This window comes from Nothobranchius furzeri, chromosome 3, assembly GCF_043380555.1.
Source record: "Nothobranchius furzeri strain GRZ-AD chromosome 3, NfurGRZ-RIMD1, whole genome shotgun sequence".
In the NCBI taxonomy this organism is placed as follows: domain Eukaryota; kingdom Metazoa; phylum Chordata; class Actinopteri; order Cyprinodontiformes; family Nothobranchiidae; genus Nothobranchius; species Nothobranchius furzeri.
The window spans coordinates 80856041-80875978 of record NC_091743.1 but is presented as its reverse complement, the minus strand read 5'-3'; the positions used below and the strand labels follow the sequence as shown (position 1 = coordinate 80875978).

The 19938-nt window shown below is 46.3% G+C and overlaps 1 protein-coding gene across 1 annotated transcript in view; it reads left to right on the top strand.

Moving 5' to 3' along the window:
* Nucleotides 1-19726, top strand: part of LOC107374044 (NLR family CARD domain-containing protein 3) — a 28849-nt gene extending 9123 nt beyond the window's left edge. Inside the window, exons 4-10 of the mRNA XM_015942186.3 lie at nt 473-551; nt 1691-1913; nt 2046-3837; nt 7486-7659; nt 16259-16432; nt 18749-18795; nt 18943-19726. Of these exons, the coding sequence (XP_015797672.3) occupies nt 473-551; nt 1691-1913; nt 2046-3837; nt 7486-7659; nt 16259-16432; nt 18749-18795; nt 18943-19466 (3013 nt within the window). The 3' untranslated portion in view covers nt 19467-19726. The remainder of the gene's footprint in view (nt 1-472; nt 552-1690; nt 1914-2045; nt 3838-7485; nt 7660-16258; nt 16433-18748; nt 18796-18942) is intronic.
* The last annotated feature ends 212 nt before the right edge of the window (nt 19727-19938 follow it).

Below are 19938 nucleotides of genomic sequence, written 5' to 3'. Positions count from 1 at the left end.
GCAGCTGTAGCTACATTGTAGCTCATTCCCACCAGTGTGTGAATGGGTGTGTGAATGGGTGAATGACTGATTGTGTTGTAAAGCGCCTTGGGGGGGTTCCAGGACTCTAGAAGGCGCTAGATCAAATACAGACCATTTACCATTTAAAATTTAGATTTGAGCTCACCTGGAGCCACCGCATCAGAGAGGGGAGCTGCATCTCGATGATGCAACTGTGTAAAACGTAACAATCTTTTTATTGCAACATGTGTTAAATGTGACCCAAGCTTTTTTCCACACATATTGTTCAGTGTCATAGCAACGGTCTGGTAGTCACTGAGGCTTGATAATGTATCTTAGCACATGGGGTGATGGGGGATGCCTTGAGGCACACTGGAATAGGTGTTGCTCGGAGGAAAACTGATAGTTTTTGGAGATGACACCACACATTTCTGTGTAGCCAGACTTACAGCTAATTCTTCATTCTCCACAGAGTGGATCTGCAGAGCTCAGAGCTTCCTGATGGTCTGTCTGCCCAGCAGCACAAAATACAACTGGACTCCATATTTATGGTCTGTACATAGACAACACTTATTAAAACCTATGTTCCATTCACAGTCATCCCCATGCTGTTCTTTTGCAGACCCGTGTGTTGTGTCCAACACTAGGGGGCAGTATAGGATAGGATGGATTAAGAGAGGAGAGGAGGAGGGAAGAAGTGCTTAGGGAGTTAAGATGGATGCATGATTCAGCTACATGTGACGCAGGTTTTAATAAAGCTTGGAAAAGGAATTCTTGCCTACTTGTGCCACTTTTTGATACGATGGTGGATCAGAACACAGTGACTTGGCAGTCTCTCCAATGTGGATCTGATGTTTTCAATTCAATTCAATTCAATTAAAATTCAATTCAAAAATACTTTATTAATCCCAGAGGGAAATTGATTGCTGTAGTAGCTCAGAATAATAATAATAATCAAGTCATCAAAGAGTTATTGTATATTACAATGGCTGTTGGCAGGAAGGATCTCCAGTAGCGGTCAGTGTTGCAGCCAAACTGAAGAAGCCTCTGACTGAAGACACTCTTCCGTTGTCGGACAGTCTTGTGAAGAGAATGCTCAGGGTTGTCCATCATTTACTTGTTTCTCTTGAGAATCCTTCCTTGCATCATCTCCTCCAGCGGTTCCGAAACTGCCAAAACTCTGGCTGAGTCCTTGAAAGGGCTTGGAGTTCCTCCGTCTGGTTGGCCAGTGATCTCACTTTGCCCATTATGATCGATGGAGGAGATAGTTTGAATTTCCTCTTTCTCTGTCTCCGTTTTGCTCCCGCTCTGCACCCACGCTTCTTGCGTTTTAGCTCATTTGGGATTTGTGGCTTCAGTTGAGGTATTATTTCAGCCTTCCCAATGTTAATCAGCTGCTCCCGATTGTAAACCAGCTTGTTGCCATGGTTACACATCATAACAAATGCTCGAAAAGTGAAGATAGCTAAAAAATTGCAGTAAGAACCCTCCAAGCTTCACAGCACCAGAAACAGAAAAGTGTCCAACAAAATAGTTTTTCTTGAGAAACTAGAAGAAAAAATGTCCAAGAAAAGGCAAAACTTACGTGTAGTCAACAGAGCTACTCCAACAAGCAGCCACCTAGAGCAACGCAGTTCCGGTGCTCCATGATTTCAGTCTGATGCGTTACTCAGATGTTTTTCTGTTGCAGCTGCTGGAAGACAACATTGTCACTTTTGTGAAGAACGAATTAAAAAAGTGTCAAAAGCTTCTGGATCCAGATTATCCAGAAAGTCAGAGGGTGGACGAGGAGGAGGTGTTGGAGGGCGAGGATGCAGAGCAGAGGAGGAGCAGCAGAGAATCATTTATGAAGATCACAGTTTCTTTCCTGAGGAGGATGAAGCAGGGGGAGCTGGCTGACCATCTACTGAGAAGTAAGAGGATCTATCCTGCATCTATTTGCATCAAAACATAATTTGAGGGTGTAAAGTGTAACGGAAGTCATGCTGTGGGTGATGGATCGCACTATTAAAATACTCAATTAATAATTTCTCTTTTTCATTCAGGACGTGTTGCAGAGGTTTGTCAACATCATCTCAAACGTGGTCTAAAGGACAAGTTCCAATGTGTGTTCGAGGGGATCGCTAAAGCAGGAAACCCGACGCTCCCGAATCAGATCTACACAGAGCTCTACATCGCAGAGGGAGGGACTGGAAAGGTCAAAGGTGAACATGAGGTCAGACAGATTGAAACAGCATTCAGGAAACCAGTCATACCAGAAACAACAATCAGACGAGAAGACATCTTTAAACTTCCACCTGGAAGAGATGAACCAATCAGAACAGTGATGACAACGGGAGTGGCTGGCATCGGGAAAACAGTCTTAACACAGAAGTTCACTCTGGACTGGGCTGAAGACAAAGCCAACCAGGACATCCACTTCCTGTTTCCGTTCACCTTCAGAGAGCTAAATGTGCTGAAGGAGAAGAAGTTCAGCTTGGTGGAACTTGTTCATCACTTCTTTACTGAAACCAAAGAAATCTGGAGCTTTGAAGACTTCCAGGTCGTGTTCATCTTTGATGGTCTGGATGAGTGTCGACTTCCTTTGGACTTCCACAAAAACGAAATCCTGACTGATGTTACAGAGTCAAGCTCAGTGGATGTTCTGCTGACAAACCTCATCAGGGGGAACCTGCTTCCCTCTGCTCGCCTCTGGATAACCACAAGACCGGCAGCAGCCAATCAGATCCCTCCTGAGTGTGTTGGCATGGTGACAGAGGTCAGAGGGTTCACTGACCCACAGATAGAGGAGTTCTTCAGGAAGAGATTTAGGGATGAGGAGCAGGCCAGCAGGATCATCTCTCACATCAAGACATCTCGAAGCCTCCACATCATGTGTCACATCCCAGTCTTCTGCTGGATCACTGCTACAGTTCTGGAGGATGTGATGAAGACCAAAGAGGGAGGAGAGCTTCCCAAGACCCTGAGTGAGATCTACATCCACTTCCTGGTGGTTCAGGCCAAAGTCAAGAAAGTAAAGTATGATGGAGGAGCTGAGATGGATCCACCCTGGAGTAAAAAGAGCAGGAGGATGATCAAGTCTCTGGGTAAACTGGCTTTTGATCAGCTAGAGAAAGGAAACTTGGTCTTCTATGAGCCAGACCTGACCAAGTGCGGCATCGATATCGGAGCAGCCTCTGTGTACTCGGGAGTGTTCACACAGATCTTTAGAGAGGAGAGAGGACTAGACCAGGACAAGATCTTCTGCTTCATCCATTTGAGCGTACAGGAGTTTCTTGCTGCTTTTCATGTCCATCGGATCTTCTGCAAGTCTGGAGTTAACCTTATGAGAGAAAACAAGAAACGCTCTAGGAAGTCCAAAGTTTTCAAGAGACTAAAATTAAAATACCTCCATCAGAGTGCAGTTGACAAGGCCTTAGAAAGTCCAAATGGACATTTGGACTTGTTCCTACGGTTCCTCCTGGGTCTTTCACTGCAGACCAATCAGAGTCTCCTACAAGGCCTGCTGACACAGACAGGACACAAGTCGCAGGCCAACCAGGATACACTCCAGTACATCAAGAAGAAAATCTGTGAAAATCAGTCTACAGAGAAAAGCATCAACCTGTTCCACTGTCTGAATGAAGTAAATGACCATTCTCTAGTGGAGGAGATCCAACAGTCTCTGAGTTCAGGAAGTCTCTCTACAGATCAACTGTCTCCTCCTCAGTGGTCAGCTCTGGCCTTCATCTTACTGTCATCAGAAGATCTGGATGTGTTTGATCTGAAGAATTACTCTGCCTCAGAGGAGGTTCTTCTGAGGCTGCTGCCAGTGGTGAAAGCCTCCAACAAAGCTCTGTAAGTTCATACAGAGTCACGTCTTAAAGCAGAAACCAGTCCACAGTATTCCTGGCTTTGCACCATTACCCTAGCCTAGTGAACTAGACCAAATTCTTGCTTTGCAAAGTTTGGTCTAGGCACGCTCCATTGGAACCTCCGCAGCTCCTACCAGGACTCTGGCTAGCCAATCACAGCTCTCTAGAGGGGTTTCAAACACATAAAGAGCTGTGATTGGTCCATAATGGTGGGCCAATCATAGTGCTCTATCTGCTTAGTGAACAAATCACAGAGCTTTATCTGCTTTGTGGGCCAATCAAGGCACTCTGTATGCCTGGTGGGTGGGATGATGCAACAGAGTGAAACAAGAGTATGTCACATTCATTGTCCAGTGGAATGCGGAGATCATTTGAAAGACAACGGTAGAACCCGCCCCACAACCGAGAGCCGTCAATGGAGCATGGCCAGACTAAATAATACATTTATTTAGTCTGGCTTGCCAGGCTACCATTACCCATGATTCATAGCAGAAGATGGCATTTTGCTTCTGTTTGCTGTGTTGTTTATGGATGCTTGTTCACGCCTTCGCTATTTTAAATGTCAGCACTTCGGTGGCGTGTACACTGTAAGGATGTTTCAAAAAGCAGCGAGGACAGTGCCTCACCCATCACTTCTCACAGACGTGCCAACGTCCAGACTACTGCACAGCACACTTCTTACGATAGCCAGCTAGCCATGATGCTAACAACATTCATCATGTGCAATTATTTAGCAATATTTAGTGTTTTTTGAAGAATTTAATGAATGAAATGTGAAACGGGGACAAGCTACACCTAGTTTCACAGGCCAGGTACAGAATATGTATTTTTGTTTTATGTTGCTGCAAGCTGTCTGACTCACGGCATCCTCATGGCATTCTAGTTGAGCCTTTTTCTGTGGTGGTGGTGGTGGTGGTGGGGGGGTGGGGTGGGTGGGTGGGTGGGTGGGGGGGGGGGGGTCATAGCCCAAATACAGTTATGGATCAGGGTGTAGCTCTGATGGCTTTTTATCATCAAAATGAAACCAACAAGCATGAACTCTCTTTGGTGCGATTTCAGTCTTAACGCTCAAAACTACACTAGTTTCCGATCCTCCTTCTGTGGCATAGAATGCAGTGCGTAAGGTGCTCAGCACGGGCTGACCTTTCAAAGCTGTTCATGCTCAAGACAAACTGTTTCTAAAATGTTTTTTAGGCTTCTTGAATTGTTGAGTCAGCTGACAGCAGCACACGTTGAACCAGAACTCATCTTCGAACTAGTAAAGCCGCCAGTTACGACACAAAGTAGAAGAACCGGAAGCATAAAACCGGACAGCGGGAGGAGCAGTTTATGATGGCAGCTTACGTACTCTTAAAGACACGTGTGGATAGTCTACTTTACAGATGACATCACTGGACATCTGCTGTTGGATGCTAATGCTAGGCATTTTGTACATTGATGCAAACAAATAAATAAAAATTAAATTCAGTAACACTGACAATTAATGGCTTACTGCTTACCCAATCAGTAACTAATGATTAATGAATCAGGATTTAATGACTAACTAAGGATCACCTAATATTCACAACCATCCCATGGTGAATTTATTAGCTAATGCTTCTTGAATGATTAATTAATGTCTGGTTAGTCATGAAACGGCTAAATAACTAATCAGCAACAAATTATCACACAAGCTTCAGCAAATCTGCTTACCTACTTAGTACTAAATGACCGAATCAGGATATAATGATTAACTAATGAATGTATATGCTTCACAACTACTTCATGGTGGATTTATTAGCTAATGATTATTTAATGATTTTAATGCTTTTTTAATGGTTAGTAAATCATAATATTAATATATACTTAATCACCCACTAATGATTCAACAACAATTACCTAAGCTTTACACCCAAGTCCAAACCTATTTCATTAGCTGATTATTCCTGAATGATTACTTAATAGCTGTTCAGTCATTAATATCAAATCAGAAACGGATGACTTAATATATCGACATATATTTGTCTTGTTCAATAATTGTTCTGCCGGTATTACTCCTAATGACTAATCATTATCAAATCAGTAACTTACCATCCCTTATGCTTTTTGTGGCTCCTAAAGTAAAGTAATGACTCCTAATGATTAACTAATCATTACCTCATCAGTAACTTACCTTTAGTTCAACTTTATGGTCCCTAACATAAAGCAAAAAAAAAAATAATAATAATTAGTCAAATAAGTCACGGTGCCTTAGCAATTTTAACAGTCACCTAAACAATGTTCTAACAAACAATGAACAATCATATTAATTTAAAATATTACGTGTTACTTAACCATGAAAAAGCAGTAATTTCGTACAAATGCCCTAAACGTTTACTAGTTACTTACAGTAACAAATGAACAATACAAAATTTTTTTTCTACCAAAAAAATATAAACACTGCAGTGACATCACTAAACACATGTTAAAGCAGACTAGCAATAACTTAACTTATTTATCCCACAACATGTCTAAGACTTGTTTCTACATTTTTAAACACATTTTCTAGTCCATTCAAAGGGGTTCAAATAAAGGCAACATGACTTGTTAGGTTTCTTGAAGATGTTTTTCTTCTCTTTCAAGGAGCTTTGTCAATTCTGACTAGAATATGGGAGCGTTTTTCTCATAAACTGTCTATTGTGGCACGATGAGCAGAAACCTGATCTTCAATAAACTAAAAAAGTCCAGTTGCCTTCATTTGAACCCCTTTTGATTACCATGACCTGGGATGACTGAGAATGTTCACTATACGTGTCCGTTGTTCCGCTGAGTTATTCATATGCCTCCTCATCAATGGCCTTCAGATCTGCAATTGCTGAACAACCAGCATTTTTTCTTTGTTTTGTTTTCAGTTCACATTGACTCACTGGTAAAGAGCAACTTTGTTTCTGTTCTCTTCTCTTTGCCCCTAATATCAGTTGGTATTATCTGTTGGCCTCTTCTGGAATTAAGACTAAAACAACAAAAGCAATAATCAAACAATTTAGTATTCTGATGAAATGTTATCTTTATAGTTAATATCACAATGCATATCTGATAAAATTAAACAAATTCACAATTAACTTGGAGAGTTTGTGATCTCAATATACATATATATATATATATATATATATATATATATATATATATATATATATATATATAAACACATATAAATACACACAATTACAGCAAAGCTATTTTCCACATTACGTTTAATAACACAAGTATAAACCTAAAACTAATTAACATCAATGTATCAAGTTAAGTTTTGCTTTTCACTCTCTCTCTCTCTCTCTCTCTCTCTCTCTCTCTCTCTCTCTCTCTCTCTCTCTCTCTCTCTCTCTCTCTCTCTCTCTCTCTCTCTCTCTCTCTCTCTCTCTCTCTCTCTCTCTCTCTCTCTCTCTCTCTCTCTCTCTCTCTCTCTCTCTCTCTCTCTCTCTCTCTCTCTCTCTCTCTCTCTCTCTCTCTCTCTCTCTCTCTCTCTCTCTCTCTCTCTCTCTCCTCCCCCTGTCATTATGAGTTGCTTTTTAACAAGCTGAGCTGAGCAGAAAAACTGTTTATAATTTACTACTTTACTCATTTACATAAACATTTTAAATGTAAATGGTTTAATATTTTATTGTTCCTCCAGGCTGAATGGCTGTAACCTGTCAGAGAAAAGCTGTGAAGTTCTGTCCTCAGTTCTCAGCTCTCAGTCCTCTTGTCTCAAAGAACTGGACTTGAGTAACAACAACCTGCACGATTCAGGTCTGAAACTTCTGTCCTCTGGACTGAGGAGTCCACACTGTCAACTGGAGACTCTCAGGTCAGTATCAGGACTCTGGGGTTGTCAATCCCACATCTTCTGGGTTATATTAGTGTTTATTGTCGTGCATTCTAAAGTTCATATTAACACAAAATGCATTAACATTTGACATTTAATGGGGGTACTTTTTGCCTTATTTTGCATATAAAATGTAAAGAACTAGAAATATATTTTTCTAAATTTGTGTTTTAAACATCCATTCGTCCATTCATCCATTCATTTCCAGCTGCTTATCCGGAGTCGGGTCGCGAGAGCTGGAGCCTAAGCAGGGAGGCCCAGACTTAACTCTCGCCGGCCACTTGGGCCAGCTTCTCCGGGAAAATCCTAAGGCGTTCCCTGGCCAGCCAAGACACATAATCCCTCCAGGATGTCCTGGGTCTTCCTTTACATCTTCTCCAGGTTAGACATGCCTCGGAAAACCTCACCAGGGAGGCATCCATGAGGCATCCTAATCAGATGCCGAGCAACCTCAACTGGCTCGTCTCGATGTGGAGGAGTAGTGGGTCTACTCCAAGCCCCTATCGGATGACCGAACTTCTCACCCCATCTCTAATGGAGATACCTGATTCATGCTTCTCCGTCAGCTCCAACAGCACACACGGACGGAGACATTTTGCCCTCATACTTCTCCGTCTCCTGGGAAGTGTTGCAAAGCAATTACCCACCAGGACAACAGAGGGCGTAGCGCTGTTCTGTGGTATCCTCTCATGTATCCGGTCCAGGATAGTGTGTTTATATTGTGTTTTTTTGTATATGATACTTTTCAACACGGACAAATTTGTCGCTAATTCTCCTCCACCTCTTCATGCGCTCACCACCTCTAAACACACATTTCCTGTCATGTCCGTCCACAAATAAAATGCTTGCTGCGCATCTTTTCACTCCTCCAGTCACGGGGGAATTAAACGTTCATATTTTTAGAGTTTTTTCGCGAGGTATTTTTCAAGCTTCTCCGTGTCTGCCGCTAGTTATTCTCGGCTCTCTGTTTACTAACAGGGCCGCATTCCGCTTTGTCTGTGTTACGGCCGCCGCCGTTTTGGAGCCCAGTGGTGTTGGAGCCCTGTTTTCCTGTTCTGCAGTGCAGCACCTTGGACAGCTGCCCCTTGGGAAGCAACTTTCTTTCAGGACCATGGACAGCACTAGAGCAGCAGTCGGCCAGCTGGGACTTTTCATCTCATCAGCTGGCCCTTCAAAAGCGGCCAGCTGGAGCTCATCAGGGGAGAGAAATGTTTGTGGGTTGCAGCAGCAACTGGTGTTCTCTTCCCTTGTGGTTCTCTTGGTCTTGTGGTTTAAACCTTTTGCAGTTGTTCTTACTTCTAGTGAGAGAGTGGGTAGGATTTTTGAAGTTTGGACAATTTAAGTTAATTGGTCATTTTGGTTTGGTTCATCCTTTAGACTTACCTTGGTTAAATACCAGTTGGGGTTGTGCCCTGTTGGGGTCTTGGTTTCCCTTTTTAATGTAGAAGAACTATTTAGGATTTTTGGTGTTTTGACAATTTCAGTTACTTTAGTAATTTTAGTTTGGTTTGTCTCTCAAACCTTGGTTAATTACTCAGTGGGTTTTTTGCCCTTTTAATTAAGGAGAGTTATTTTAGGATTTTCAGTGTGGATGTTCTCAGTTAATGAATTAATCTTCGCTTGGTTAATTTCTAGGTAAGGGTTTTGCCCCATCCTTTGTCAGGTTGGATTGGCTGAGCTGAAGCATAGCGGAGGTTGATTGTACCATGGCTGTGTGACCCAGACGCGGAGTGGCTAGCGTTAGGTTGAACAGAGCACGCAGCTTTGATCTAGGAACGGCGACGCAGCGCTCAGATAGAGCCGAGGCTGAGCGGCGGTTCCAAATAATTAAGGAAGCTGTCTTACCGGTGGTAGGCAGCGAGGAAAGATCTCTTCCCTGGTTTGATGGTGGATGATACTGAGAACTAGGTTCGACGTATGTCTAGTACGATGACTGAGTGACAACTTAGCGGTGGCACTTCCCTAAATAGAGTTGATGTGATGACGTTGCCGAGCCAAGCCCCAGAAGTCCCAGGGCGGCGGGACCAGAATTCAGTCAACAGGGCCGGGTCCAAAAACGAGCGAGCGGGTTCCCAAGAGCGCTCCTCCGGGCCGTAGCCCACCCAGTCCACCAGGTACTGCCAACCACATCCCCGGCGGCGGGCATCCAGAATCCTGCGAACAGAGTACACACAATCCTCGTCAATACTAGTTTATCCGTTTAATTGTGGATCCACTGGGATGAATACAATAGTTTCTCTTTCACCAGATACAATGTTTACTGAGACATCACGGTGTAGCTGTAGACACATTGCGTGTGTGTGTGTGTGTGTGTGTGTGTGTCTGTGTCTGTGTGTGTGTGTGTGTGTGTGTGTCTGTGTGTCTGTGTGTGTGTGTGTCTGTGTGTTTCTGTGTCTTTGTCTGCCTGCTCTGTCTTCTCGATCCCCAGTGAGTCGTGGAGGATGGCTTCTTATACTGAGCCAGGATTCTCTGGAGGTTTCTTCCTGTTAAAAGGGAGTTTTCCTCTCCACTGTCGCTGCATGCTTGCTTAGTATGAGGATTGCTGTAAAGTCACTGACACTAGTCAGTGAATTGATGCAATTTGCTGGGTTCCTTATATAGGAAACATTATTTCTGATTGGCTTAATAAACTGTGAATTGGAATGTTTATTATGTGAAGTGCCTTGAGACGACTCTTGTCGTGATTTGGCGCTATATAAATAAACTTGAATTGAATTGAAAACACAGCGGGGTGGAGGCAATCGAGTCGGATGAGGGTGGAGAGGAGAAGAGACCACCGGCTTGAGCTGGGAGATGTGGAAGACCGGGTGAATCCTAAGAGCATCCGGAAGGCGCAGCCGGTAAGTGACCGGATTGATGACACTCTGGACCGGGAAAGGCCCCAGGAAGTGGGGAGCGAGCTTCCGGGAGCCCGCTGGCATCCTCAGATTGGTGGAAGAGAGCCACACCTGGTCACCAGGCTGGAAGACGGGGCCTGAACGGTGGCGGCGGCGATGTGGATGGGCGTATTCCGTATTGGCCCGGTTGATGGCTGCACGGGCCCGGATCCAGGCGAGAAGACAGCGGCGACCAGAGTCTCAGCAGGAACCTCCACCTCAGGCACCTGATGGCTGAACAGAGGGGGCTGGTACCCATAACACGTCTCGAAGGGAGAAAGACCCGTGGCAGAGGAGGTATGGAGGTTGTGAGAGAGTTCCACCCACAGGAGGTAGCGGGGCCAGGTGGACGGTTGGGACAAAGCGAAGCAGCGCAAGTAGCGTCCAAGCTGCTGATTCGCCCGTTCCGTCTGGCCATCAGTCTGAGGATGATACCCGGAGGAGAGGCTGTTGGAAGCGCCGACCAGATGACAGAAGGCCCTCCAGAAACGTGAGATGGACTGGGGTCCCCTGTTGGACACCACGTCCTGGGGAAAGCCGTGGAGTTGCACCACTTGGTCGAGGAGGAGTTCAGCCGTTCTCTTGGCAGTGGGAAGACCGGTCAAGGCCACTAGATGCACGGCCTTAGAGAAATGGTCAGTGATGGAGAGGACAGGCGATCGACAGCGGGAAGTCCCGTGATGAAATCCAGGCTGATGTGTGACCACGGCCACTTGGGCACGTGGAGAGGTTGCAAGACCCCGGCGCCAGGTTGGGTGGACGACTTGGACCGGGCGCATACATCACATACGGCAGTGAACTCGCGTACGTCCTTCTTCATAGAGGGCCACCAAAGCACCCGACGGAGAAACTGGAGGGTTCGAGCTTGGCCTTGATGTCCAGTGAGCTGCGAGCAATGCTCCCACTTCAAGGCCTCCCGTCGGCAGATGACCGGAACGTAGAGGCGGTTCGGGGGAGTCTCTGGGGGTGCAGGATCAGCAGGGAGAGCAGCCCGGATGGATTGTTCCAGAGGCCATTGTAGGGAGGCCAAGAACCGTTGGGCCGGCAGGATGGTCAAAGGTTCCGGAGGCTTTGGATCTTGCGTGTAGCGCCGGGAGAAAGTGTCCGCCTTGAGGTTCTTGGAGCTGGGTCGGTAGGCAATGTGAAAGTTATAGGGCTCAAAAAAGAGGGCCCACCGAGCCTGGCGAGGGTTGAGTTGGCGGGCAGTCTGTAGATGGATTAGGTTCTGATGGTCGGTCCAGATTAGGAAAGGATTGGAGGTTCCTAAGAGCCATTGCCTCCACTCCTCCAGAGCCCATTTTATCGCCAGCAACTCCCGGTCGCCGACCCCATAGTTCTGCTGTGTAGGGGAGAACTTCTGGGAAAAGTAAGCGCAGGGTTGGAGTTTGGTGTCCGGACCCCGTTGCGATAGGACGGCTCCCGCTCCCACCTCGGAGGCGTCCACCTCCACGATGAAGGGCCGGGTGGAGGAGGATGGGTTCACTCACAAAGTGACGGACCAGTTCATGGAAGGCTCGGATATTCCCCGGAGTGAGGCGGAAAGGGCAAGGCTGATTGGCTGTTTTGGTGAGGGAGGTTAGAGGCGAGGCGAGGGAACTGAAGTTGCGGATAAATCTGCGGTAGAAGTTTGAAAAGCCCAGAAAGCTCTGTAGCTGTTTTAGGGTCGTGAGTAGTGGCCACTGAGCTACAGCCTGAACCTTCTGAGGATCCATGCTCAGACCCCGGGAGGAGATGGTGAAGTCCAGGAAGGAGGTGGACTCCTGGTGAAAGGCACACTTCTCCAATTTGGAATAGAGATTGTGGTCCAGGAGACGGGACAGGATGGCTCGAACGTGCTGGGTGTGCTCTTCGGCTGTGCGAGAGTATATGAGGATGTCGTCCAGATATACGAAGACCCAACGACTTAGCATGTCCCTCAGTACATTGGTGATGAACCGTTGGAAAACCGCAGGGCTATTGCAGAGGCCGAAGGGCATGACTAGGTACTCGTAGTGGCCGGTCGGTGTGATGAAGGCAGTTTTCCACTCCTCTTCCTCCTTGATGCGGATCAGGTTATAGGCACTACGCAGGTCCAGTTTGGTGAATACGGTGGATTGGGAGGTCACATCCAGAGCAGTACCCATGAGGGGAAGAGGGTGACGATCCCGGATGGTTATCTTGTTCAACCCCCAGTACTCAATACAGGGCCGGAGATCCCCCTCCTTCTTCTTAACAAAGAAAAACCCTGCAGCGCCAGGGCATGTGGATTGGCAGATGAAACCCTTCTGGAGGGCCTCGTTGATGTAGGAGTCCATTGCCCTGGTCTCCTCTGGGGAGAGTGAGAACAGACGACCCCGGGGTGGGGTGGTTCCGGGATGGAGTCTGATCTCCAAATCATAAGGCCGATGAGGGGGTAACCTGGTGGTGGGTTCCTTGGCAAAAACCTGAGCGAGGTCATGGTACTGTGGTGGAACGAGTTTCAAGTCCACATCCTTAGGAGGTGTCGCTCTAGTCTGGGATCCAAGGGAACTACAGTGGGTGAGGCAAGTCGCGCCCCAGGCCATGACCTTGCTGGTGGACCACGATATGTGAGGCTCATGGCGGCAGAACCCCGAGTGACCCAGGATGAGAAGAGTAGCCGGGGCCCGAATGACCAGAAAATGAAGGGTCTCCACGTGCTGATTAATGGTCATGCGGAGGTCCTGGGATCGGTGGGTAAGAGGGTACGGCATGAGCAGGCGACCATCCACTGAGGTGATAGGAATGGGTCGGTCTAGAATTGTGAGGGGTATCTTGAGGCGGGCGACTAATCCCTGGTCAATAAAACATTCCGTGGCGCCGGTGTCGAGAAGGGCTTCCAGTGGGACTGGCCCTTGGTCCAGCTGGAATGTGACCGGGAGGGTGGTGCGATGTGGGACTGGAAGAGTGGAGACTCCGGGCGGGACAGCCCCTACACCGACCCGGAGGGACCGTTTCCCGGTCGTATCGGACACGTGGCGCGGTGGTGACCCAAATCCCCACAATAGGCGCATCGTCCCTCCTGGTAACGTCGCGCCCGTTCCTCGGGGGGAAGATGACCCAACTGCATGGGTTCCTCCGTCGGTCGGCTGTCCTGACAATGGGGAGATGGTCTGGTGTGAATAGGAGCCGACATTGTGCTTGGTCGATTCAGGATGCAGCGGTCCAGTTGGAGAGCTAGGTCCACCGCCAGGTCCAGGGAGGTTGGGGCTTCATGCCCGATCATGCCCTCCGGGATTCGGGGAGACAACCCCTCCAGGTAGACGGCCTTCAGGGCGGCGTCATCCCAGGTCAAACTGGTGTGTAGTGCTCCGCCTGCGAGGTTAGCAGAGATGGTCAGGAGGAGGAGTTTGTGACATCCTTTTGTTTTTTTTCTTTTTAATAAACCTTTGAAAAGACAAGGACACTTTGAGTTGGTTTTGCTCTGTCAAGCCCTTTCTTCCCCCTTTACGTTAAACTCGTCCTTCTTATGTTGCCCCCTCCTCACCTTCCTAGCTGAGCCCACAGAGGGGTGTAACAGTCTGCCAGTACCCTCTGGAGTCCCACAGGCCAAAAAGACCAAATAGCACTCATTCTGGATCGTTATGCTGATCTTGGCCCTCTTTCTCCATACTCAAAACCAGTTGTTACCAGTTTGGGGGTGAAACTTGATGTAGGACTTAAATTTGACGCTCACATCAATTCTGTGATCCGGTCCAGTTTCTTTCACCTGAGACGCCTTGCTAAAATCAAGCATATGCTGTCGAGAGCCCACCTGGAGCGGGTACTGCATGCCTTTGTAATTTCTCGGCTTGACTACTGCAACTCTCTACATGCAGGGTTGTGTCAGTCAACACTGCATCGCCTACAGGTTGTGCAGAACAGCGCTGCCAGGTTCCTGACTGGGACCAGGAAACGGGACCACATCAGCCCAGTTCTGGCCACCCTGCACTGGCTTCCGATTTGCTATCGCTCACAATTCAAAATACTCGTCTTTGTTTATCATTTCTTCCAGGGTGGTGGTCCCCCCTATCTGGCCACACTCCTGAACAGACACTCCCCATCACGCGCTCTGCGCTCCTCTGACCAAGGCCTGCTCGCTGTCCCTCGGTCTAGGTGTCGTACCCGTGGGGACCGGGCTTTCTCAGTCCTAGCACCGTTACTCTGGAACCAGTTGCCACCCTCAGTTAGGCTGTCCCCTTCTCTGCCAGTCTTTAAGAACCACCTAAAAACACACCTCCTCCGCTTGGCGTTTCCAGAACATGTTTGATTATGGCCCTCTATTATGTTGAATCCATTCCACAGTTTTCATTGGTACACTCAATCCATCCGCTCAATCCAAATGTGTTTCACACATTTGTATTTTACCGGAATGTTTCATCTATCTTGTAATTTCCATTTTGTATTTTGTAATTTGAATTTATTTTATTGTTGATTTATTCACTATAATTACTTACAACTGTACCATGTTCAGTGCTTTGGGCTTCCTGACAGGGTTGCGGAAGGCGCTATATAAATAAAGCTTTGATTGATTGATTGATTGATTCTTCAGCCATATGTGTCCACCAGCGGGTTCGGGGATTGACACCACAACTAGAACTAGAACCAGAACATGGCCCACTCAGACTCAATGTCCCCTGCCTCCCTCGGAACATTTCAGAAGTTCTGTCGGAGGTAGGAGTTGAAACTTCTTCTGACAGGAGACTCCGAAAGACATTCCCAGCAGACCCTCACAATACATTTAGGCCAGTGAGATTTGACTGGCATCCTCCTGCACCATCGAAGCCAACTCACCACCCCTCCACCCCTCTCTTCACCCGAGTGTCCAAGACATGCAGCCGCAGATCATATGAGACAACAACAAAGTTGATCACTGAGCTGCGGCCTAAGGTATCCTGGTGCCAAGAACACATAAGGACAACTTTATGTTTGGACATGGTGTTCATTATGGACAATCCATGAGCACAGAAGTTCAAAAACAAAACACAGTTCAGGTTCAAATCAGGAGGTCTCCAGGTCTCACTGCCATTGCCCATGTGAGCATTAAAATCCCCCAGCAGGACGAGGGAGTCACCGGAAGGAGCGCTTTCCAGCACCTCCTCCAAGGACTCCAAAACGAGTGTGCAATATCGACTGTAGTTTGGTGCATAAACACAAACAACATTCAGAACCCATCCCCCCCACTAGTAGGCGGAGTTAGACCACCCTCTCGTTCACGGGGGTAAACCCCAACGTGCAGGTATCAAGATGTGCTGTGTGTGTTCTGTGTTTTAAATAGTCTTGTGTATTTTTGATGATATAATGATATTTTTGTTCTAACATAAAAGATAAATTATCAGTCAGCCATTCACACATGTACATGATGATAAGCTACACTGTAACCACAACTTTCCTGGGGCACATTGAAAAAGGCAAGGCTTTTATACACCGGTACCGCTGGTACCTCCAAGAAGCACCAGCAGTAAAAGAGGGTGAAGTGTCTTCCCCACGGACACAACAACTGACATTACTACTGGAGCCTGGGTTTGAACCAGAAACTCACCAATTATAGGGTTTACGCCATACCCCTGAGCCTCTGTCGCCCCTGACTGATGTGGCTTGAATTACTTGACCTGATTTAGCAAAGCTTTAACAAAGATCATGAACCCAGGTGTCTTTAGTTTCTCCCTCCCCCGCTGGATGTCTGCCATTGTTTATGCATGTTTGTTCTGTGTTTTGTGTGTCTGCAGCTTGTCAGGTTGTCTGATCACAGAAGAAGGCTGTGCTTCTCTTGCCTCAGCTCTAAGCTCCAACCCATCCCAGCTCAAAGAGCTGGACCTGAGCTACAATCATCCAGGAGACTCAGGAGTGAAGCTGCTGTCAGCTGGACTGAAGGATCTAAACTGGAGACTGGACACCCTGAGGTATGGAGACACCTGCTGCAGACACAAACAATGTATGATAGAGGAGAAAGAACTGTAAATGTGTTATTTGTTCATAATTAAGCTCTGTCTGTCTGCTTCGTGTTGATTATGGGGTTGTATGGACAATCAGACAAATAGCATCTTTTCCTTTTCTCACTAAAGAAAATGGTTGAACATTAATAACAGATACAGTCCTTGTTGGGTAATTTTATTATTCAATCCAGCATTACCTCAAAGAAAGTTCAACACACACACAAGGGGGTTAGAGTAATCAGTTTGTCAAACCAATACCAACAACCAATAATCAACCAACAACCAAAAACCAGACTTTGCAAAGTCGGAGAGATGAAAAGATACCCACCAATTGGTAGTCAGATCGCTCTCTCGTCCGGCTGACGCCTTCAGAAAGGTTTTATTAAAGTACACAGCACACACACAATAAAAGATAAACGCACACACATCGTTCTCAGACTCTCACCCAGGAAGAAAACATTCCCAGGTGCTTGTTATAAATCAACAATCCTCAAAGACGTCGTAGTCTGGACTTTCTCAAGGGAGTTCTACTGATAACAAGACCTCGCACCATTTCCTGGTGTCAGGCCGAGGCCGAAACCTCCCTGTTGGAACTACAAAGTAAAATAAAATGAAATGAGGATGAACCTTCGTTTAAAAAACACCAGATGTTACACAGCCAAATAATTTCAATACAGTCCTGATAGAAAATTTAACAACTTGAAAAATGGTCAAAAATCATATTTTGCATGGTTCTTATCATTTGCATTTTTTTACTGTGTGGGCGTCGAAATGAGCACCCGCACCGTGAGAACAAACATCCCAGCTGTAAAGCTGATCTTTATCCACATATGTCACAAGATCAGGAAGCCGAAAATCCATGTGCTAGGAGATCGTTTTGGCCCTCTGCTGTAAAAAAAAAAGTCAGGCACGAACCGGAAAATCTTCTACCAATCACAATTCGACAATGGATTATGAAAGAACGGATAACACTCGAAACACGTGGATTCTTCCTGATGTAAGAGGCGAGTCTCCTCTGTGTTTTGTTAGTTTTGGCGTCAACATCATCCTAGCGCGCAACGTTCTGTGACTCTTAAAAAAACAGTAAAAATGTTGAAAAGCGCTGGCAGCAAAGGGCTTTTCTGATCAGGACATGGCTGGCAGTGAATGAGGGTTCCATGTAGAGCTTCAACATAAAACGAGAAGAAATGGGGGGTGAGACAAAAGATTTTCTGAACATGCAATTTATTGAAACTAAGCTGACATTGAAACTGCTGAAAATGCCCAACGGGAGGGAAGGTGTGCTGCTGCATGCGCAGCGTCGGATTCCTCCTTTTTCTCTCTCTTTCATGGGCTGGCTGTATCTGTAAGTGTTCAGCGCACAGAGCGCCTCATGGATGAGAATGAATCCTCTTGCACAAGATTAGGCCCCCCATGGATCACAGGGGTTTACGCACATTGCTCGATCTGCATGTAGGGAGGGAAGGCACTGCTTCCACCTGTAATCAAAGAGATTAGTCGAGCATGAAAACAGCTGTTCCTGGAGTATTCTCTTGCTTGGTAGTGGAACTCATGGATGTCAGAGACAGAGTTGTAGACAGACATAGGCAGGAGGAGGATACAAAAATTCTCAAATGCTTTATCAATCCCAGGGACAGTGTTGTAGTTCTTAAGACCAGTTTTCCCCCATACCTTAAAGATGAGAGAATGACAGCTTAAAATCATAGGTTTTTTCCCCCAGCTGCCCTTTACAACGGTTTCTGTCTTTGCTTGTCCTCTTATTTACCTCCACATCATCTAGATTACAACATTGTGCATCAGCAAACACGTGTTCAGACTGTGGTGCGCACATTTAACGAAACTTCGAATCAGTAAAAAAATGAATCAAGGAACTTAATGAATCGAACCATTGAAATAATTCAATGATTCGTTTAAGTACCACCCTGAAACACATTCTTTTACTAATTTGCTCTCTGTTCTCTCACTGATACTACTGTGTGTGTCCTCACAACACTCTGCTGCAGCAGCGGAGGTCATAGTGAGGGCCACACACACACACACACACACACACACACACACACACACACACACACACACACACACACACACACACACACACACACACACACACACACACACACACACACACACACACACACACACACACACACACACACACTGCTCTCCTCTCTCTCCCCACTGAGCAGCTGTCTGCTGGCGCGCTGGAGTGAGAGCTCAATGCTGCAGACAGAGATGTTTACTCCATGGCAACCATAATGAAAATGACCCCCGTAATCCTTTCAGGGTGGAGCCTGCCGGAGCCCAGTGGTTGACACCAGGTCTGAGGAAATGTAAGTGTGTTTTTATTTGATTCATGACAACAAAGCAGCACACCTTCAATATCTTCAGACTTTCACACCACTTATTCACGAGTCGTCATCAAAGTGTCGATACGGGATCAGTAACTACAGTTGGATTGTGTTTGTTCTCTCCATCAGATTCCTGTCAGCTCACAATCGACACAAACACAGTAAATAAACATCTCAGACTGTTTGATGACAACAGGAGGGTGGCTCGTGTGTGGGAGGTTGAGTCCTATCCTGATCATCCGGACAGGTTTGATGTTGATCCTCAGCTGCTGTGTAGCACTTGGCTGACTGGTCGCTATTACTGGGAAGTCAAGTGGACAGGAGAAGTTAATTTGTCAGTGAGTTACAAAGGAATGAGGAGGAAAGGAAACAGTAAAGACTGTGTGTTTGGAAGGAACGATCAGTCCTGGTGTCTGGAGTGCTCTGACGGCGGCTACTTTGTCTGGCACAATAATGTGAAAACATCTATCTTCTGCACCTCTGTCTCTAATAGAGTAGCAGTGTATGTGGACAGTCCTGCTGGCATTCTGTCCTTCTACAGAATCTCCTCTGACACTCGGATCCACCTCCACACCTTCAACACCACACTCACTGAACCTCTTTATCCTGGATTTGGGTTCTGGTCTCCTGGTTCCTCAGTGTCTCTGTGCTGAGTTTGATAAGAGTCTCTTGTCAGAGAGATACCCACTGTTGAACAGAGCAGTCTGTCTGTGCATATCTGTCTCTTTCACTGAAAAACATGTTTACAGAGTCACAGATCATATTTGTTTCCTGTTGAAGCTCTTCTAAATGATTCCTTGTAAATTTCTTCCTCTTCCATGTATTTAAAGGTTGGAGTTGAGATTGTTTCAGGATTCAGATGTTATTTTTCTGTCTATTTCCAGTCGAAGCTTCACAATAAATATTAATATCAGTGTGATGTATTTCTCTGAAGCGAACTGCAGCTGGGACTCAGTCCATGTCATCTGTGGTTAGCTTGATGCACATGAAACAAACTGTAATATCAGAGAGGATTTGCTCACCTGCAGTTAGCAAAGATTAATTTACAAACTGCTGAGGGAATTCAGCAGATTATGTCCAATGAACAGCAGTTTGGTGTGCAGCCAGGCTTCCTCTTGATGATGA